Source organism: Phodopus roborovskii, unplaced genomic scaffold (assembly GCF_943737965.1).
Source record: "Phodopus roborovskii unplaced genomic scaffold, PHOROB, whole genome shotgun sequence".
In the NCBI taxonomy this organism is placed as follows: domain Eukaryota; kingdom Metazoa; phylum Chordata; class Mammalia; order Rodentia; family Cricetidae; genus Phodopus; species Phodopus roborovskii.
In genome coordinates, this window is record NW_026126407.1 from 45,183,143 (window position 1) to 45,205,432 (window position 22,290).

The 22,290-nt window shown below is 41.1% G+C and overlaps 1 protein-coding gene across 2 annotated transcripts; it reads left to right on the forward strand.

Moving 5' to 3' along the window:
* The first annotated feature begins 8,465 nt into the window (after positions 1-8,465).
* Npm1 (nucleophosmin 1) lies at positions 8,466-18,080 on the forward strand. Of its 2 annotated transcripts, XM_051180977.1 has the most exons (11): positions 8,466-8,593; positions 9,992-10,071; positions 10,467-10,586; positions 10,777-10,870; positions 11,191-11,297; positions 11,597-11,658; positions 13,899-13,956; positions 14,191-14,274; positions 15,011-15,112; positions 16,855-16,929; positions 17,709-18,080. In XM_051180977.1, the coding sequence occupies exons 1-11, from the start codon at positions 8,536-8,538 to the stop codon at positions 17,745-17,747; spliced, it is 879 nt and encodes a 292-aa protein (XP_051036934.1). In that variant the 5' UTR covers positions 8,466-8,535; the 3' UTR covers positions 17,748-18,080. The 2 variants fall into 2 exon arrangements, with proteins under 2 accessions (XP_051036934.1, XP_051036935.1); XM_051180978.1 differs by lacking the exons at positions 16,855-16,929; positions 17,709-18,080 and adding an exon at positions 15,883-16,213.
* Positions 18,081-22,290: the final 4,210 nt, after the last annotated feature.

Genomic DNA, 22,290 nt, shown 5'->3' on the forward strand with positions numbered 1-22,290 from the left:
GGGAAAGACAGAGAAAACAAGAGCCTCTGCTAATAGATATAGATAACTCCCTGACTGGAGAGTACATTCTCCCAGCTGCTCAAGGACAAGGCTACTGAGCCCACTGGTTCTTGAGAAAGAAAACCCCCTAATCTTGCAGGTGTGCTAAATCTCTGTAACCTAGGAAACCTTACTAACCATCCAAGTTTTGAACTATTCCATGACCTTGCTTTTAGGCCTAATGAAAACAACAGTCTGGCTTTGAAACTGGCCTTGTTAGCTTTGATGTAAATCCTATAAAAGCTGTCTCAATTCTGCCCTCGAGTTCCACAGTCCTCTACCCCTGCGTTAAAAAAAAAAAAAAAAAAAAAAAAGATCTAATAGGACTTCATCCAAATTAAGAGCTTCCAAGACTAGGCATAGTGACACAATCTTTAATCTCAATATTGGGGAGGTAGAGGCAGGAGGCTCCAGGCTAGCCCAAGCCCAGGCCTGGTCTACACAGAGAATTTCAGGTCAGTCAGGGCTACATACTCTGTCTCAGAGAAGACAAAAGAAACTTCAAATTAAAAGCTTTCATTGTTCAAAAGTTTTTGTTTTGTCATTTTTTAAATACAAGATGTCTCTACATAGCTCTGGCTGACCAGGCTGACTGGCCTCAAACATACAGAGAACATGGTCTCTGCCCTGAGTGCTGGGATTAAAGGTATACTAACATGATTGATTCTTTTTTTTTTTTTTTTTTTTTTTTTTTTGGTTTTTTGAGACAGGGTTTCTCTGTATTTCTTTAGAGGTTATTCTGGAACTCGCTCTGTAGACCAGGCTGGCCTCGAACTCAGAGATCTGCCTGCCTCTGTCTCTCACCCCCTCGCCTCTCTACCCCCAACTCCCTCTCCCCCCACCCCCGAGTGCTGGGATTTAAGACATGAGATGCCTACCGATGCTTGGTTCTTTACCAGATATTGTTAATAAAAGCAAAAACAACAGAAGATGTTAAGAGAATGAAATGACAAGTTACAGGCTGGGAGAGAGTACTTACAAACCACAGGAATGAAAAAAGACTGTGTCCAGCATAGGAAACTTCTTCTCCTTAAGTTAGTGTAAGATGAAAAATATAACTCAGGACTGTGGGGGGCTTAGAAGGAGAACACATAGTCAATATTTTATTTTTAAATGACAAGAGAAGGGCCAAAGACTTGATCCGACATCAGCAGATATATGGGAGGCTGGGGAGATGGCTGGCTGTGCAAGCATGAGGACCCGTGTTTGAATCCCCAGTGTTCAAAAAATTCTCCCATGCACCTTTTACCCTGGCACTGTGGGGGCAGCTCCAGGTTAACAAGAGGCTCTGTCAAAAGAATAAGGAAGAATCAAGAGGTAGAACTCTGAAAGTCTTTTTTTTTGGGGGGGGGTAACCTTTAAAAATTTTTTTTAAATTAAAGACAATCTTATTTTTCATACCAATCTCAGTTTCCTCTCCCTTCTGTCCTCCCATGCCCCCACCAACCCCATCCCACCCCAAATCTACTCCCCAGGGAGGAGTCTTTCACATCATCTGGGGCAGGGTCTAGGCCCTCCCCCATGTGTCTAGGCTGAGAGAGTATCCCTTCATAGGGAATGGGCTTCCAAAGCCCATTCTCGCACTAGGGATAAATACAGGTTCCACTGCCAGAGGCCCCATAGACTGCCCAGGCCTCCCAACTGACATCACGTTCAGGGTGCCTGGTTCTTCCCATGCTGGTTCCCCAGCTGTCAGACTGCGGTCCATGTGCTCCCATTTGCTCAGGTCAGCTGTTTCTGTGGGTTTCTCCAGCCTGGTCTTGACCCCTCTGAAAGTCCTTCTTTGGCCATAACACATATACAAGAAAAAGCATGTGAAAAGATACTCGCCAGAATCAGGGACCAGGGAAATGGGAATTAAAAACCTAAGATGCACACAAGCCCTCTCTGGCCTTTCTAGGATGAGATTGTTGACATGGATATACAGGTCCTGCTCTCGGATGCTGCTGGGGGTGGGGCAAAGAGGACAGCTTTGGACAATAGTTTGGCAGTTTCTTGAATTTTCTTTTCTTTTTTGAAACAGGGTTTCTCTGTGTAGTCCTGGCTATCCTGGAACTCTATAGACCAGGATGACTTTGAACTCATGGAGATCCACGTGCCTCTGTCTCTTGAGTGATGATATTAAAGATGTGTGTCACCACCGCCCAGCAAATCTGGGCATTTCTTTTCATATTTCCATACTCATGTGCTGTAATATGAAATACAGTTGTATAGTTGTCCCTTGGTGCCCACAAGAGATCAACTAGTTTCAGAACTATCCTCCTGCCAATACCCAAATCTGCAGATGGAAGATGTATATTAAATAGCATGCTATATGTATGTGATGAAAACTGTTGAAAGAGAGAGTTGGCCATAGGATTCTATTTTTATTTTTAAAACATGCTCAAAATTAATAATAAAAACTGGAATAATAAAAAATATAGTACATATTATTACTCCTCAGTATGTAATTGTATCTCAGTATATTGTATCATACAGAGACATCCAAGGTGCACAAAGTGGGGGAGGGCAGGAAGACCTCAATTAAAACATGGTGTTCCTTTTGCAAAGAGTGAGAGGTTCTATTGCATGAACATATACTTGAAGGTTTCTGCCCTTTTATTATGAAAGTCCATATATATTTGTTTGTTTTTCAGGTCTCTGGGCTCAGAGTTCAAAGCAGGACCCCAGGAAGCATTAAAAACATAAAAGAAATATACCTATGAGCTGGGCAGTAGTCTTTAATCCCACCTTTAACCCCAGTACTTGGAAGGCAGAGGCAGGCAAATCTCTGTGAGTTTGAGGCCAGCCTAAGCCTTATCTACAAAGAGAGTTCCAGGACAGCTAAGGCTGTTACACAGAGAAACCCTGTCTAGAAAAACCAAAACAACAACAACAAACATACCTAAGGGGCTAGGGGGAAGGCTCAATGATTAAGAGCACTGGCTGTTCTTGCAGAGGACTGGGTTTGGTTCACAGAACACACATGGTAGCTCACAACAGCATGTAAATCCAACTTCAGGGGATCCAATGCCCTCTGATCTCTGAATGCATGCATATGGTGCATATATACTCAGGCACACATACATGCAATAAAATAAAATAATATTCAAGACACTATATGAACAGAAACCAATTACATGAGTCAACGGGACTCAGTGTGCCATTTCCACATATAAACAAATATATACACTTTTTTGCAGTGTTGACATGCATCCTTCACTTTAGAAATTTCCTTCTCTGCTGGGTGTTGGTGGTGTACACCTTTAATCCCAGCACTTGGGAGGCAGAGGCAGGCAGATTTCTGTGAGTTCCAGGCCAGCCTGGTCTACAAAGCCAGTTCCAGGACAGGCTCCAAAGCTACACAGAGAAACCTTGTCTTGAAAAAACAATCAAATAAACAAAACCCAAAAACTTCTCTTTTCCCAACACTTCCCACAGCTCCATATGATGTTGTCATTCAACCCCATTGTCTTAGCTACTGTGACTAGCAACACAGTAAACATGGGCACACACGTATCTGTGTTGTATGCTGATTTTGATTCCTTCAAACATATACCTGAAAGTGGTGCAACTAAATCACTGAAATTTATTTTTGAGGAACCTTCAGATTTCTTTAGTGACTCTATTCATTCCCATTCCTACAAAAAAAAACATAGACATGTTCATTTTGCCCATACCTTCACTTCCATTAATTTTTTTCCTACAATAGATATTCTAACTGGGGTTAAGAGACTCTCATTGTGATTTAGATTTGTACATCTTCAGTGGATAATGATATTGAGCATTTTCATATATTTATTATATATATTTCTTCTTTTGAGAAATATCTATTTTAGGTAACTAATTTGATTAACTTATCATTATTAAGGTTTTTAGTCATATTTTGGAGATTTGCTGTTTGTCTGAGGAATAGCTGGCAAACATTTTCTTTCTTTCTGTGAGGTATTTCTCTGCTCTGGTAATTGTGTGACCTTTGCTGTGAAGAGAATATTTTGCTGTCAGTTCTGTACAAGTCCATTTCTGAGATTATTATCATATTAAGCTGTGTTCAGCTATTCATAAGGATATGTGTACTAAGGTACAGTTTGACTATATATATATATATATACATACATATATATATGTACAGACACACACACATATGTATGTATGTATGTATGTATGTATGTATGTATGTATGTATTGGTTTTTGTTTTTATAGACAGGGTTTCTCCGTAACTTTGAACCCTGTCCTGGAACTCAATTTGTAGATCAGGTTGGTATTGAACTCATAGAGATCTGCTTGTCTCTGCCTCCTTTCTCTGTCTAAAGTAATCTGAAGTTTCCTCAAAAATAAATTTACAGCGATTTAGTTGCACCACTTTCGGGTATATGTTTGAAGGAAATAAAATCAGCATACAACATGGATGTGTGTGTGCCCATGTTTACTGTGCTGCTAGTCACAGTAGCTAAGACAATGGGATTAGATGACAAGTGCTGGGATTAAAGGCATGCACCAGCATGCCTGGCTGACACGAGTTTTAATAGGACCTAAAGTGATACAATTTTAGGCTACTAAGAGAGGAATGAGCAGTTGAATTACAGCATATCCATACTGGTTATGAATGTGTGATAACTGTCCGGAACAGCATACTGGGTTGTGGTAGTGCAAATCTGTAATTCTAGCATATGAGAGGTGGTAGCAGGTTCAAGATGGTCTTCTGCTACACAGGAAGTGTGATTCAGGAGACCTTGTAGCAACAATCCAACCAAGAATAAAATCCAATTAGGCAAGAAAGTAAGTAAATAAATAAATAATAGAAACAAGTTGAATAGTACTCAACCACATTAAAATACACACAAAAGCTGGGTGGTGGTGGTTCCTTTTTAATCCCAGCACTTGGGAGGCAGAGGCAGGCAGAGCTCTGTGAGTTCCAGGACAGACAGCTAGAGATGTTAAACAGAGAAACCCTGTCTCAAAAAACAACAAACAAAAAACCAAATAAAGCAAAACCAAAAAAAGATCGCATACACACACATAAAAAGCCACTAAACCTGTATTTCTTTCTTTCTTTTCTTGTACACCCCCTAAAAAGAAATCTAGAAGGATATTTGGATATTTTCACAATTATTCATTGTGGTTAACCCTAGGGAATGGAAATGGAGTGATAGAAAGGGATATATATATATATATATATATATATATATATATATATATATTTGCACAGGCCTGTATAATTGTAATGAAATGACAGTAAACATTCACTTATGGTTATCTTAAAAATACAGGTTTTGTTTGTTTTTGGGGGACAGGGTTTCTGTGTGTAGCCCTGGCTGTCCTGCAACTCATTCTGTAGACCAGACAGCCCAGAACTCAAGAGATCTGCCTGCCTCTGCCTCTCAAGTGCTTGGATTAAAGGCTTGCATCACCATTTTAAGGCTGGCTTAAAAATACATTTTAAATAAATGTAACATAAAAAATAAAAGACCCAGAGACTAATATTGGGGTCCAAATTTCAAGCTGAAAAACAGAAAAGTTAAGTTGTGGGCCACTACCTCTTACCACTGATCCTGTTGCCTCTCCTCAGCATGGCTGGAGAATCCTCAATGTGAATGGAGAATGAATGCTCCTGTTTTCAGTGTGGCTGGAGAATGAATGCCTGATATTGAGACCTTGCTCCTGTGTTATATACCTCCCTAAGCTGGGACTAAAGGCGTGTGATCTCAGGTGCTGAGATCACTGTGTGAGCTGTTTCTCTTAAGGGCTGGGTGGCTTTGGACTCACAGAAACCTGTCTACCTCCTAATCCTAGGATTAAAGGTATGTACCAACACCTCCTAGTTTCTCGATGCTGGGATTAAAGGTGTGTGCCTGGCTTCTATGACTTGTGGCTGACTTTGCTTTCTGCGTCCTCAGGCAAGCTTTAATAAATCACAAATAATATATTACTACAAATAAACACTTAAAAAAACAAAACAAATCCTTGATTCTGATACAGTGTAGTTATCTTCACTAGGTCTATTTTCTCTGCCAGTTAAAGAATTAAAGGCAGGAAAAATCTGAAGTGCAACATGTAGCAGCAGAGAACTCTCAAATTCTGCAGACAGAACAGCAGTAGGAAGGTGTTTATTGGGGGCAAGGAAGCATAAGCATGCATAGACACACACAGAAAAGACCTCTGGGAAGCTGGAAAATCCAGCCCCTGTACAAGGCTGGGGTTTTAAATCTCTGAAGAGTTTTCCTCCCCTAATTTAGGGTTCGTCCAGTTTGAAGAAAGTTAGGACAGTTGATTGGCCCAGAACTGTAGTGAGATATTCACTTTGTCTGAATCTGTGGCACAGACCACACTCATTGGGGGTGAGGACAGGGAACGAAGTCTGAGGAGGGGGCTCTAGGAGCTCTCTTGCTTGCAGCACGGGGACAGAACATCCAGAGTCATCCTTGAGACCAGGAACCTGCTGGTGTTCATCTGTCTATGTTGTAAGTTATTTCTCCCTGAATAAACATCTATTCGGCCTATTTGTTTCTCCTGATCCTTATTAAACTTCAATACAGAACTGTTGTGTGATGTCCTGAGCAGGCCTTGAACTTGTTGAGTCTGTCTGTCAGGAGGAGGCCTGTTGGGATACTATAGCCTACAAGGCCTATTGTCTCAAGGTAGAAGGTTAAGGAAAAAGCTGGCCATCTTGGAGATGGCTTTATTATCTTGCCTTGGTCCCTCTCCCTATTTATCTGCCTAACAGGGAGTCTGTAACTCCTAATCCTTCAGTTCCACTAGTTTATATTTAGACAAGGTGCCTGAAACATTGCAACAAGTGTGTTAATTTTCATTAGTGATAGCTCCCAAATAGTTTAGTCTCTGCATTAAATGTGTTTCTTTTGTTTATTTTCTTTTTGGAGACAGGGTTTCTCCGTGTAGCTCTGACTGTCCTAGAACTCACTCTGTAGACCAGGCGCCATTGAACACTGAGATCCACCTGCTTATGCCTCCTGAGTACTGGGATTAAAGGCCACCAGGCACTGTGTTTAAATAAGGCCCAGAATCTAAGAAACAACTAAGTAGTTATATTTGACTTGCCCTGGCTCTAAGAAAACCCTTGCTCCTAGACTTTTCATTTTGAATGGCCAAACTCTACTCACTTGTGGTTTTTCTCTTTTCCCGTGTATCTCAGTTGCTTACACAGACAACACTTTCAAGTTTCAGGATTTTCTCTAGTTGTTGTAAAGTGAAAATGCACTGGGCCCCGTTGACATCTTGATGCTGATTTTTTTTTTTTTTTCCAAATTTAGGATTTGGTTAATAAGTTGCTCACACATTTTATACTCAGCTGGTCTTCCCAATTGGACCATCTCTGGAGTAGAGTCTGGGGGCATGGATACCACTACTTATATTCCTCCCAATAATCCTTCAATTCGCTAAGTATGTTGAGATAAAAAGATTAGGGCTGCTTTCAGAACACACCCAGTGCTGAGGGATGTTTGTCTGGACGCAGTTTAAAACACTAATTCCAAGCCAAAGATTAGATCAAGGCTCCTGTGTTTCTTAGAAGTCATTTGCCTTCATTTGGAATGATGAACTGCTTGTTCTCAATTCTGCACTTCTAAACTTTTAGAAAGATGCTCTTTGGAGATGATTGACTCCAGCCCCCTTTGGTCCTCAAATGATGTAAAGCTGATAACTTTAGACTTTGGAGATGCTGCCTCAGAAAAAAAGGTATAAAAAGCACGGTGGTGGCACACGCCTTTAATCCCAGCACTCGGGAGGCAGAGGCAGGCGGATCCCTGTGAGTTCGAAGCCAGCCTGAAAATTCCAGGACAACCAGGGCTTTTACACAGAGAAACACCGTCTCGAAAAACAAAAAGCCAACAACAAAAGCATGGCCGACTAAGTGGCAAGTACAGAATCATTCTACTCAATGATCCGTCTACTCTGTCTTTGGGTCCTGAAGCTCTATGGAAAAAAGATGGACTAAGACCAAGCCTTCGAGGAGGTCAAACCCTGAGATTATGCCTGGTGCAGGTCTACGGGGAACCGGAGGGCGGAAAGCAGCGAAGGGAGCCGCCCTCTGGCTCCCGGCTGGTAGCCGCCATCTTTTAGCTTGGGCTGCGCAGCCTCTCCGCGCAGGCCCGCGTGCAGAAGCCGAAACGTGGTAGCATTGGAGGGCTGGAGCGCATTACAAAAGGAAAGGGCGCCTGCGCTCGGGCAACCGCGCGGGAGGGGCGGGGCCAGGGGAGAACGCGCGTGCGTAGTGCGAGCCCGCCAAGCACCTGGAGGAGGTGGGGGGCGGGGTAGAGAAGCGTGGGATAGTACAGCGCTTGCGCCAGAGCGCGACGGTGAGGGAAGTGGGGGATCTGGAGCACGCTCGCGGAGGTGGGACTTTAGCAGACATCGCGAGATTTGCTGCAGCCATATATACGCGCGGCGAGCCCGCGTCCTTTCCCTGGCGTGATTCCGTCCTGCGTGTCTGTTCTTAGGAGCAGTAGGCAGTTTTCTCCGTCCGATTTCCTTCACTCCGAAGTTCGCGCCTCCACCTCATGGAAGACTCGATGGACATGGACATGAGCCCTCTTAGGCCTCAGAACTATCTTTTCGGTAACTGCCTGGCGGGGAGGGCTCGGGCAGGGCCTGGTGGTTGGGGGGGGCGGGAGTCCGGCTGAGGCCTGGCGTGTGCCAAACGCGGCGTGGGTGGATGCCGGACGGCCGGGAGGAAACGCCTGGGCAGCGGGAACCGGGAGAAGAAAGCCGAGGCCCGGGGGCTGGGAGCGACCGTAGCTTTGGGCGGGAGCGGCCCAGCCTCGAGCCCCAGGCGTTGAGAGGGCGGTCTCCCGATGGTGCCTACTTGATTGGGGCGCGAGCAGGGGCGGTGGCGACACTTTTCTCCTCATGCGTGAAGAAGGCCGCAGGGTCTGGCAACAAGCAGCTGTAATTCAGCGCTGGGCCACATACGCGTGGCCCGAGAGCATGGTGCCTCTGGAGCTAGGCCTGCGCGCCGGGTTGGAACGATGTGTGTGCAGTCCGCTGGGCTTTTCAGGGGCTTCGAGTCCTCCGCCCCGGCGCATCGGAGCGCATCCGAGACGTATCGCCAGCCACAGGGACCAGGCCGACCAGGCGCCCCGCGACTGAGGGGGCCGCAACCCCTGGAAACACGTGGTTGCCACGTGGTTGGGGGTAGGGAGGGGGTGTGGGCTCTACATCCGGGCTCTCCTGACGTACTAACCCTGATCTTTGGTGTCCTGTGGTTTAGTTAAGAGTGCTGGGCGGGAAATGCCTAAATGGTTCAAGGAGCCCGTGTGCTCAAGGTCTTTGTTCAGATCTGGTAGCATCCACGGTGACAGTGATTTTTTTTTTTTAAGGACCCTTTACGGCCTCTGCAGTAGGTAGAGTTAGCCCGACGCTGCAGATGACGTTATAGATGAAGTGAAGTGATTTGGTGTTAGGAGAGGGCTACGAAATCTTAAGTCGAAAACTTCTTTTCTCCAGACCTGGTGTTCATTGTTTGGACCAGGGAGAGAGAAGTGCCGCGTAGCGCAGATCTAGGGTTCGCTTTGGAAAGTGGGCTTCTTGGGTTCCCACTGCTATAGCACATTCATTTTGTCAGTTTTTAAAGAGTCTGTTTGGTTTTCAATGACTGCAGTCATTTTCTCAATCTTCCCACATGAAAGAGTAGTACATGCTTAGTGTACTCTGAGCATGAAGATTTATACATAGCTATTGTTATGGAATAATTTCGTGTAGAGGTTAGGTAAATTGGGTTTTTTAAAAATAGTGGTAGATTTGCCACTATGCAAAGTTGTAGTTTTAGGTCATTGAGTCTTCTGTGAAAAATGGTAATGGTGCCTCATTAATTGATAATGAAATACTATGAAAAAATAGAACTTTTATGGGCTATCATAAGAGTAGCTTTCACAGAACGTTAAGTTGAAAAACGTGCGTTAGTGGTCTTCTGGGATTGTGATGCTATATTGCTAGACTTCTGTTTTTCTTTCACAGGTTGTGAACTAAAAGCTGACAAAGATTATCACTTTAAGGTGGATAATGATGAAAATGAACACCAGTTATCACTAAGAACGGTACATAAACTTTGAAACTATTTAGCCATTTATGTTTCAGTCAATTGGATCTTACTGGGGTGATATACTTATGTCCGGAGTTTGTGCTTCCTTAACTGGTGGGAAAATTTTTTTTTATGATTTTCATGTAGTTCAAATGGTAACAAAGGACTGGTTTTCCACTTAATTTTTCATATCCCCAGTCACTGTTATAATTAGTTGCCTAGTAAGGCTCTGCAGGATGTGATCTTTTAAGCCTCGCCAGCTTTATTTTGTTATTGTTGGTATTTCTTAGGAAGGTACAGTGTCCATTTCTATGCATCTCAAGTTATGTGAGAGGATGAGTTTTCTGTTAGAAGCAACAGGCTAATTAAGAATTTTAAGGGGTGTTTATAATACAGCTATCTTATTCACAGGTTAGCTTAGGAGCAGGGGCAAAAGATGAATTACACATCGTAGAGGCAGAAGCAATGAACTATGAAGGCAGTCCAATTAAAGTAACACTGGCAACTTTGAAAATGTCTGTACAACCAACAGTAAGTACTTCTAAACATTGGATTTCATATTCTCTACGTGATTTTTAGGATATGTAAAGATGCTTCAAATAAGTTACATCTTCTATGACATTTCTGCTACTTCTAAATAGTTTTATTGATTGTATGACTTTGCTGATGATAGGTGGTGTAAAACAGTCTTAAAACAATGTTTAATAATTGACTGTTTTAGGTTTCCCTTGGGGGTTTTGAAATTACACCACCCGTGGTCCTACGGTTGAGATGTGGTTCAGGGCCTGTGCACATTAGTGGACAGCACCTAGTAGGTAGGTATGCTTTTGGTTTTGGGTTTCTAAGTAATGATATTTCTTGTTTTGATTAGATTTGGAACTGGCTTTTTACATTTGGCACATGTGCCATGACATGCTTGTCTGGGTCAGACAAGGCTAGAATCTGCTTTTGCCACCACATGGGTTCTGGCTTTGATTGAACACTGATCAGATTTAGCCACAAAGATCTTGTTTACTAGATAGGTTATCTTCCTAGATCTTCAGTTTGGTATTTGTAAAACATGCTTTAGTCATAGTTGTCTTGGGCTAAAACAAGAATCTGGTAATGTGTATTTAAAGTATGTCTTTTGTTTTAGCTGTGGAGGAAGATGCAGAGTCAGAAGATGAAGATGAGGAGGATGTAAAACTCTTAAGTATGTCTGGCAAGCGATCTGCCCCTGGAGGTGGTAACAAAGTTCCCCAGGTAAAAATGTGGTTTAATTTAAATGGGGCATGATTATTTGAATGGGGAAATAGTGAATTTATTCCCAGAATTGATTTCTTTTTAAGTTAGAAACAATCTTATGTCAATCCCAGTTCCCTCTTCCATTCTCCCATGGTCCCCATCACTCTTCTCCATAGAAAGGGTGAGACCTTTTATGGGGGAATCATCAAAGCCTGTCACATGCTTTTGTTTTTTTTTTTTTTTAAGAAATGTTTTTTTTGGCTTTCAGTATAATCACTAAGGAATAGCTTTTGCTCACAAAAATATTTTTCTTTAAGAAAAAAGTAAAAATCGATGAAGATGAGGAGGAGGAGGATGAAGATGATGAGGATGATGAAGAGTAAGTATAAGTTTGTATGATCTTAGGAATTTGAAACAATTACTATGAAGGGTTTAGGAAAATTGATTTGCCAATAGACTTTCTAAAAGTGAAAGGATTGATGGTTGAAAGTAAAGATTTTTGTGTCTGTAAGGATTTTGGCCTGGATTTTTTTTTCCTTGAGTTCAAAATAGGTTAAAGATTTCATGTGTATATTATGACTAGGTTGTGTCAGTAAACAGATGTGAAATGTCTTGAAGGTTATCTTAATGTCTTATGTTAGAAGTTATGGGATTGGTCATGTTTTTATTTATTGAAAGTATTATGTGTGAAGAGTAAGAACTTTCAGGAAAGCAAACTTGGAAGTGGGTAATATAGATTAACTAGTAAACTGGGTAATACATGAAAAATGACATGTAAGGTCCCATGGGATAATTGTCCTTGAGGATGAAATCCTTGGAATGAATCCTTTTATCATGCTATGCATTACCTAAATACCTTGTATGACATGGTTAATGATATTTGAAAAGATAACTCATTTTTATATAAATTGGAAGTTCTTGTTACAGAGAACTTGGGTTCTAAAGCCAGTTTCACACTAAAATACTGCACTAAAAATCGCTAAAAGCATTGGATTTACATGTGGCTTTTGACATGGTATAAATTATAACAAGACAATTTCCTACACTACTGAAAAGATAATACATGGAAGTTCACAATTTTCAATTTAATGAAACTTAGTGTGGAAAATCTATGGCCACACTGTTGGTAGAACTTGTGGATTGAACATGAATAGTTAACTATTTTTTAGGATTTATTATGTATAGTGTTCTGCCTGCATGTATGCTTAAGGCCAGAAGGGGGCACCAGATCCCATTAGAGATTGCTTTGAGCCCACCACATGGGTGGAAAATCAGGACCTCTGGAAGAACAGCCAGTGCTCTTAAGCTCTGAGCCATCTTTCCAGCCCCAACTTATAAGTATACATACACTTAAATATACTTAGTAGGTACTTAAGTGGTCTTACCCAGTAATGTGATTCACTCTTTTAAAATACATATGGTGTCTGAAGACCATTTTTACTTAAAACATTACTCATAAAGCAAATGCCATGTGGATCTAGATCACCTCAGATCTAGATTGTGAAAATGAGAAGCAGCTCCTTTTTTTGAGGTGACAAATAACACTCAAATAGTTGGAGATGGATTGTTCTGCTAATTGCTGTCTGGCAGCTTAATTTCCATGGCATGTCTTAAGGAACAGCCAATAAAGTAAGCCTTGCCAAACACTTCATACACTGGAATGAAGAAGTGTAAAAGCAGAAGAGCTTTGATTGTCTCAAGGAAAAGCATTAAGATAACATTTGTAGATTCATAACAGATTTAAAAATTTTACTGCACTAGTTTGTATTCTGTGCATTCCCTCTTAATAGGCCTTGGCTATCATGGGTCTCAATCTGTAGACCATGCTGTCATGAACCCAAGAGGTCTACCTGCCTCTGCCTCCCAAGGGCTGGGATTTAGAGGTGTGCACCTCCACAGCCTAAACTCTTCTCTAATATTCATTAAGCTGTAGCCACTTGTGAATTTTGTAGATATAGAATTAGCATATTTCTTTACAAGGGTGTGGTTAATTTTAAAGAAGCCTAGTTTTTAGTTGATGCAAAACTTAAGAAACTCGTCAAATCTGTTAATGAAAATTTGCTCCCAAGTTTTTTGTTTTTCCTTGTGGAAATAATTCTTCTACCTTAGGATTCTTAACGGAATTTTAGTATCAATAACTACAAATTGCATGTTGGAGTATTGCCATTTTAGCAGTATTAACTCCGTTAATTTAATCATTGAGAAACTTTCAAAAACATTTCATAAACCTTAGTAACAATATTATGAGTAAAATACTATATCCCATTGAGTAGCTTACTTTGGCTTTATTAATAATTTACATTTTTATTTCGTGTGCTTTCATGTTTTACCTATATAAGTGTGAAGGTGTCAGATCACCTGAAATTAGAATTAATAGTTAAAAGCTACCATGTGGGTTCTGGATATTGGACCCAGGTCCTCTGGAAGAGAGCCAGTGCTTTTACTGCTGACCATCTCAGTCCTGAGCTCTGATTTTGCTTTTTAAATGGCTTAAGTAACATTTTGTTAGATTTTTAAATATACTGGTGCTATTGATTTGTCTAAAAATACTATACAAGTGGCTTTTTTGGTCAAATTGACTAAATGTTTAATTTGTGTCTTGGTTTGTTTCCTTTATAGTGATGATGATGATGATTTTGATGATGAAGAAACTGAAGAAAAAGTTCCAGTGAAGAAAGTGAGTATATAACATTCACTGGGTGTCAAGAATAGTTAATAAAAGACAGGAATTTCTTAGTGTCAGTAGGGAACACCAGCTTAATTTCTTAGTAAAATTGTTCTGAAATAAATAGACTAAAAACTTTGCAAGTGAGAAGTTTTATATCCCTGTTTATTACAATGGTTTAGGATACTGTTCTATTCTGGAGCGGGCGGTACACTGATTATTAAGTCCATTCTCTTTACTTGGCAGTCTGTACGAGATACCCCAGCCAAAAATGCACAAAAATCAAACCAAAATGGAAAAGACTTAAAACCATCAACACCAAGATCAAAAGTAAGTATCCAGGTAACAAAACAGAATTGACCTAGTTAAGAAAAGTAAATTCTATGTAAGAACCTAGCCTGCCTAAAATTTGGTAGATATTTGAGGAACTTAACCCTGGCTACATAATACATTGTAGTGCAGTACTAGTACTTAAGTCCATGAACTATGTCATGTTCTGAAGGTCTCTAAGCATCAATAGAGTTTAGTTGATTTTTGTAGATCTATTGAATTCTGAGCTTTGTTTATAATTTCATGGAATTTTGTGGCTTGTGTGCTTATTACATAGGCCACATTAATAATCCTCATAGAATTCAGCACAACATAATTGATTCTCTTATTTAAGGTGCCTGTCAGGGACCCCCTACTTCTACCCTGAGATTGAGGAGAAAGAAGCTGAAAAGTATTTCAGGGCAGCTTAGGGGTTTTAAAAAAAGTACTTAATGGGTTTGGCAGCAAAGTGCCTTTATGCTAACCTTGAGGCATCTTTCCTGACAATCACTTTATAAAAGAATGATCATTTTGGTCAGCTAGCTGAGATCGTCTTTCGGACTAGCTACAATCATCCCTCACCCTTTGAAAGGCTGAGATTAAAGGCTAGGAACAATCTTAAAATTACTAGATAAAATTAGGAAGATAACATACAAAGCTCATTAGTAGTGTCTCCATACATTTCTAGATAAAGAATTGCAACAATAATTGGGAAGTCATGGTAATTAAGAAATGTACTCTAATTATCTTTTTCCAGGGTCAAGAGTCCTTCAAAAAACAGGAAAAAACTCCTAAAACCCCAAAAGGACCTAGTTCTGTAGAAGACATTAAGGCAAAAATGCAAGCAAGTATAGAAAAAGTAAGTAAAATTACCATTAAAGGATTGGCCTTTTCCCCCCACTATGTATGGGGGGTGGGTAAGAAATAGATTATAGAAATAGGTATGTTCATAATCTTGTGCGTTCATGATTTATGTTTTATTACAATAAAAAGTACAAGGATGCATTCTGATCTTACAGTTTTGCCTTTTCTGGGGTTAATGCTATAGAACCTGCAAAGGGAGTTAAGGCTTTCAGTAAAATTGAAAACAGAATAGACAAGTCTTAGACTGCATGAACTTATACCTAAAAAAGAAAAAAAAATCACCTTTTAACATTTCCCAGCTATTGGAGTTAAATCTGTGCCCTTTATACCAAAGCATCCCCAGTCTAATACCTGGAATTTGTGTGGCTTACATAGAAGCCTTAAATAGTAGATTACCTTTTGCTGTTTGGCTGGTACTACAGAATTATGGACAAATGGAATAATCAATTCCAATGTTTTTTGGGGGAATTGAAGATTGTCTAAATTGTGATTATAACATTTGAAAATATATGTGGAATGATAGGAAAAACTACCCTTTTCCATATTTTTCTTGTCCTGTAGGCCTCACATGGCTTCAGGTTTTCTTCCTTTGTGCAGCCACCAATGGATTGGAAATTAGCACTTTAGTGCCAGCACATACTTACACTGTAAACTTGAGCTTTCCTGGTGTTGTCACTGATTTATTTTTATCCCTTGCATACACTGCTAAAATGGTGCCCCTCCCCCCCATTTTAATGTGGTCCTATCTCCTTGATTTAATTGCAGGCGCATTGAACAGTCCTGGGCACTACTGGTAAATTAAGCCCAAAGATGGGGAAAGAGGAAAAAGGAGAAACAAATATAGCCCATACTGAGTACCATCAACAATCCAGATTGAAGTCTTCTATTATAATCTCAATCCCCTTTCCTGATTGGCCATCCATTTCCCCCCTTGCACGCTGGAAGCAATCTTGTTTTCCTAAAGCATTTTTCTTTCACTCTTGTGATGCAGAGAACTTACTGCTTTCTAAACTTGTGCATATGCCTCATCTCTGACCATGTTTTTAATACCTTTGTATCCTTAGCTGCTCAATAAATTTTTGAATGAACCAAATAAGGATGTATGTGACAATATTTTAAAATTACTGTAGTGACTTATTTTCTAGGTGACGGAGGCAATTGATTCTCACAATTGGAAGCCTTTTGCTAAATACATAAAACAGGATGCAAAAAACTAAAATTTTGGTTGACAAGAAGTGATGCATTTAATATGAAATGAGGGATAATTAGTGACAATGCTGATTAAGGTATTTAGGCAATAACTAGTTACCTTAGGGATTTGACAAATTATTAGGCATTACTGATTGTGGATCATTGCCTACATTCATGATTGGAAACAAATGTCCAGTTTTTGCTGCTGTTAGGGGTTACTATTCAGTTGGTTTCTAGATAAAATGACGTAGCCTAGGTTCTGTTTTGGGTGGTATTTGCAGGATATAGGTAGGCTACCCCAGTTGGCTGTATTTGCATGCCTACAGAATTATTGTTTTGGGGAATTGGGCTTTAGCAGTGAAAGACTATGGTCATAATACGCTGATTATATTAGGTCTTTCTAGGCTTTGGTGCTGGTATTTTGAAACAGAAGTTGAAGGGACAAGGAGTATAATGTAATGTAATGGCATGCAAATCTTCCCGAGTTTTCTAATGGTATTTCAAACAATTTCTGTTTGTCCTTAATCATTTTTTTTCCCTCAATAGGGTGGTTCTCTTCCCAAAGTGGAAGCCAAGTTCATTAATTATGTGAAGAATTGCTTCCGGATGACTGATCAGGAGGTAACTGAATTTTCTTATGCCCAAGACCAAAATTTCATTGTGTGTGTGTTTTTTTTTTTAAGTTTCAGCCTCTTAGGTTGTTGGATCCTTGTAAAAGGTTCCTAACCACAGACAGTTCTTAAATACATGGAAAGAATTTAATTGGCAGCCTGAGCAGATAATTTTGTGCACATTTTTCCCAGCTTTTAAATAGTTGTTAAATTATCTCTTGGTTATTGAACCTAGTTTTACTCATGGTAGTATATTGGCTAAGAAAATAGGCTGTGGTTTTCCTTTGCTCCATTTGGCTGCTTTACAGTCTGAAGTTTGCTCTCTTGGGAGGGATAGTATCTTCTCCAGATATATATATGGGTTAAATATGCCTTATGTGTGAGGTTTTATGTAAATACCAGAAAATGTTTATTTTTATGGTGCTAGAATTCACTTGGACTACGCAAAAGCGAAGCACTGCCAGTGATGTGTCTTCCCAGTGGCATGAGTTAATTTTTTTGTCACAGTTATAAGCAGGAAAGGCAAGCGGTTAAAGGGGTGCTACATCTTTTGTATGCACAGATAAGTCTTTTATATTTGGGTCATTAAACCATTTGTATTTTAAACATTCTTTATGCAGATTGTTGAGCCACAAGCTGAGGCAACATTGTCCAGATAGCTCTGTTTTCATGTTTAAGCCATCTAATTAAGGAATCACATTGAACTTTGCTTTGATAGAAGGAAAAATAATGAACTGAAGATTGTATTGACTTGCATAGTTACATTTCTTTACCATTTTTCCCTCACAGGCTATTCAAGATCTCTGGCAGTGGAGGAAGTCTCTTTAAGAAAATGGTTTAAACAGTTTGAAATATTCCGTCTTACTTAATTTCTGTAACAGTTGATATATCTGGCTGTCCTTTTTATAATGCAAAGTGAGAACTTTCCCTACTTTGTTTGATAAATGTTGTCCAGGTTCCATTGCCAAGAATGTTGTCTAAAATGCCTGTTTAGTTTTCAAGGATGGAACTCCACCCTTTACTTGGTTTTAAGTATGTATGGAATGTTATGATAGGACATAGTAATAGTGGTGGTCAGATGTGGAAATGGTAGGGAGACAAAAATATACATGTGAAATAAACTCAGTATTTTAATAAAGTAGCACGGTTTCTATTTGCTTATTTAACTTCCATTCTTTGTCTGAAGTTAAAAATGTCAGTGCCTCCCCAGCTACCAGTTATTGTTTGTAAATTCTGATCCAAGTAAGACCTTATAGTCATGGATGTTTAGGGACCTGATCTAAGTTGGACATAAACACTGATTCATCCATCCTGGTTTGCTGTGGTGTATTAACACATAATGCCAACAATGCATGGGAGAGTATAACTACTTCAAAACAAAATTCAGTGCTGTCTTAGCATTTTTCAATGTACCCCGTTTAATATATTGTGGTTTGTATTTTCTATTATGGTCTTCTCTACAATTGTATAATACATCAATTCTATATAGTCCCCAAGTGGAGTAAGTAATCAGGGGGAGTTTTCCTGGGAAAGTCAAGTATCCTTGCATACATTCTTAGCCTTTCTGTATCAAAAGTGTTCTTTTTGTTAGGGAGTGAAGTTGTTGAGATTGTAACTTAAGGGCTGCTTGCTTTGTTCCTTACAACCTTTTAATGGGGAAATTTTATACATACAGGTACACAACGGGTATATAAAGACATTTTAAAGTTATTCGGTAAATACACAATGAAGATTGGATGTGTTTAACTATTGCATAAAAACCACTTGGCTGAATATAAATTATAGGATGATTAACAGTGTCATACATTTTACGAATACAAATGGCAAAAGTATTTTGAGAAGTGGAGTTAATGTTTGCCTTTGAAGTATGAGTGGGAGGAGAGAGGTCTTATCTGTTTTTAATTTGGAGCCACTTTTGTCTAAAATTAAACTGGATGAAGAGTTTTTTCCACCTTGAGTTTCTGGATTGTACTGTTTGAAGATGGGCTGCTTTTCTAGAAGACCATAGTTCAATTCCCAGTCCCCACATAACTGTTCACAACTATTAACTACAGTTTCTGGGGACTCTGACACCTATGGCAAAACAGTTTTTAAAAAGTTGCATGCAAGATCTTCCTGTTTTCTGACTTCTATAAACTAGGTTTAATTACACTAATATGAAAGTACATAAAATGTAAAAACATGTAAAGTATTTTACTATAAGAGTCTCCTACTTGTGCCGTGTAAACTGCCTGTTTGAGACCTACAGAATTCGACTTGGTTAGATGCCCAAGTCCTATACCTGCTGCAGGTATAGGTGCTTGGGAGGATGTAATTAAGCATATACCACATTGTGACCCCAGTTCTGAATACTTGGATGTAAGTGAAGCAGGGCTTAACATTTCATATGTATGCAGGTGATATTCTCTACCACAAACTTGTGCAAATTTACTAAATAAATTGAGTGCAGGTACAGGACCACCATATACTGGAGATCTTAATGGCCTCCTGGTGCTGGCTGCTGTTACTTGTACTGAGTATCCCACTTAGTATTGCCATTGCTTCAGCCCCATTCCCCCAATTTACTCTTCACTTAAGAGTTTCATTCACAGGGAGGTGTGTCCAAATGTAGCAGCAGGTAACAGGATGTTGGAGGTGATGTTTGTACATTGGGGTTGTCAACTGGTGCATTAAACTCAGTATAAACCCTTAAAAGATTGTTGTCTACTTGGTGTCCTTACAAAGGCCTTCTGTCTGCAAAGTGCTGGGTCCGTGCTTCAGTGCTGTCTGTGGTCATCCAAAAACTTCACACTGTACACATGGAGTGTTTTGTATGGCTGGCTGTATCCTACCTTCTGTCAGCCTACATGTTACCAAGGTCTTTCTTTGGACTACTATTCAGTTTATAATTCATCTCCCCCCCCCCCCCCCCCCATTCAGGATACTGCTTTAAGAAACAAAAAACCTCCAGATTGTTTCTCAGCTTCCCTGGGAAAAGTGGGCTTATTACTTTGGAGTGTGTGAGAGCATGAGTGTTCATGAGTGTTAAAGCCTACAAGTGGGAGGTTGTTGCCTTAGCGTGTGTTTCAGGGAATTCCATGGAGTCATGCCATTGCCACACACCTCCCTATTTTAAGCTAGGTACCTTGTCTCAATCAGGATTGACAAGGTAGGAGGAGCTCAAACAGCAAAGGAGTAAGTTTGAACGTTTTAATTTGATGTATATGTACATTGGTAACAAGGTTGAAACTGGGCTTCAAGGTGAGAGTAATCAATAAGGAATGATTTTGATAGCTAGGTTTCAAGTGTAAGGAATGATACTGTCTCTGAAAAAGTTGAGAGATGTGAAAAGACTAGTTAATACAGCTGAAATGTTTGGTTGTCTTCAGAATGTGCCAGATCTCACTGTATACTCAGCAGTTGTATTCAGCACACACACTCCTCTTGTTGAGACTAATTTACCCAATGGCAGAGCATGAGCATAAGCCTGAACTGACCTGCAGCTTCTACTCCTGGATTACATTATTGTTGGGTTGTTGGGAATTGAGCTGTGTGTCTCTCCATTGACTGAGCTACATCCCCAGCAGCAGGACTTGAATTTATGTTCAGATTGTCACTGGATTTGGAGGTTTGGGACTGTTTTGTGAGATGAGTGAGGTCATCCAAAGCGTAGTAGGTGGGACAATCGTTGCCCATTTGCACAAGGGAAAAATGGTAATAGAATGCAGGTAGGAAAGAATACTTAGCCAGATAAGGAAAATCCCTACACCACCTCCCAGGGTGTGTGTTATAAAGCAATGCCAAAGGCTATTTGGTTTGTCATTTCAGTCTTAAGGATTAGTCCCTATATCTGCAGATATAGGAAGTTGCTAATAACTTTGCAAGGCTAGTTCTGGCAGTCCAGACAATCTACATAAAATGAACTTAACCTCATGCAAGAACTATTTCAAAGCACATGATTTTGCAAAGGTTTTCGGGATTTGTGTTGAGTGGTGTGTCATCCTTGTGCTCTCCCTAGGGTTTCTCTGTATACCCTTAGCAGTCCTGGAACTTAAACTTTTAGAGCTCTGCCTGCCTCTGCCTCCTGGGAGTGCTGGGATTAAAGGCTAATGCTACCACTGTGGGGCTCAAGATTTGTTTTTAATAGTCCCATTAGCCTCTGCTTTGAAAAGGAACTGAAATTAGCTGACAGGGAGGTCTGATACTTGGAACAAATACTATGTTTCTGTAACTTCAGGAATAACACTACTGAGCAGCACCCTCTTTACTGTGTGCTCCAGTGAACAGGCAATTAGCAACCACAGTTACTGACACAAGGCCTTAAACCAAATAATCTGAATTCCTGAGTTTTGCATTTTGTGCTTGTTCTCTAGTTTCTTGCCCACTGTGACCTGTTTGCCTTAGCATCAGTCCAAAGCAGTGTTTGGCTGACCCAAGCTCTACACAGAATGAGCAGTCCTATGACAATATCTACATTTTGGGGTTAATGGAAGGACAGAAAAAGTTCAGGGTTGGTGATCAAGGGCAGGAAAACAAGCTGCTTAGTGTGTGAACCAAAGAGGGCCTGCAGTGAGAGCTGACCAGAGAGAGACCTGGCTACTCAGGCTTGTAGCGCGTCAAGGCTGCGGTTACAGCGGCACTTTCGAACCACTAGGTGGTAGCCGCGTGCTTCCAAAAACCGAGCCACCTACTAGAAAACGCAGCTGGAATCCCTAGAACCGACCTTAAAGTCCCAGAGCGGGGGGAAGGGAGAAAGACGCTCCTAAGCCTTTTCCATCTCCCATGGCAGGAGCGGGAAGAGAAGGCTCACTTAGCGTAGTCACCCCACTATGGGGAGGCCGTAGGGGGGGGGTATCTTGCGTCGCCTCAGGGCAAGGCCCCAGGATGACTTCTTTTAGTTGAGCCACCTCGTCCTCTCCCTGCTTCTGAACACTATTGAATGTGAATGTGAACAGCAAATGTGAGGGAGGCAGGACGCTCTGTACCTAATTGCATTCTTTGGGAACCTCGCCTGCTCCATTAGGCCAATATTAGCGTCGTGCTGCAGACCTCCGACGTCTCCCAAAGCTCACCAGCTCCAGCCTCGTGGGTTCTGCCCTGCTGAACGGCCAGTCCCATCGCAGACAGTCTGAGTGCCTCCCCTCCAGCCCTGAGCCGCCAGAAGGAGGAGGCAGTGGAGAGGCAGCGGCAGGCAGGCAGGCAAGCAGGCAGGGCCGGCTTTGATGTGGGCGCGGCGCACCCAGCGGCGCTGAGCGCCCGTCCGGCCGCGCCCCGAGGGGGGAGCCCCCGGGCCCCGCATCCTCATTGTGCCGGCGCGGGCCCGGGCCCGCCCCCGGCCCCCCGCCCCCTCGCCACCCGCGCGTAGAAAACGCCCCGGCCGCCGCCAGTGGTG

What these genes read in the sequence shown, in the direction of transcription:
- Npm1 (XM_051180977.1), top strand. Translation starts at nt 8,536, where the DNA reads ATGGAAGACTCGATGGACATGGACATGAGCCCTCTTAGGCCTCAGAAC. An exon ending in ACCAGTTATCACTAAGAACG is followed by an intron (nt 10,072 to 10,466) that starts GTACATAAACTT and finishes TCTTATTCACAG; the next exon opens with GTTAGCTTAGGAGCAGGGGC. An exon ending in GATGATGAGGATGATGAAGA is followed by an intron (nt 11,659 to 13,898) that starts GTAAGTATAAGT and finishes TTTCCTTTATAG; the next exon opens with TGATGATGATGATGATTTTG.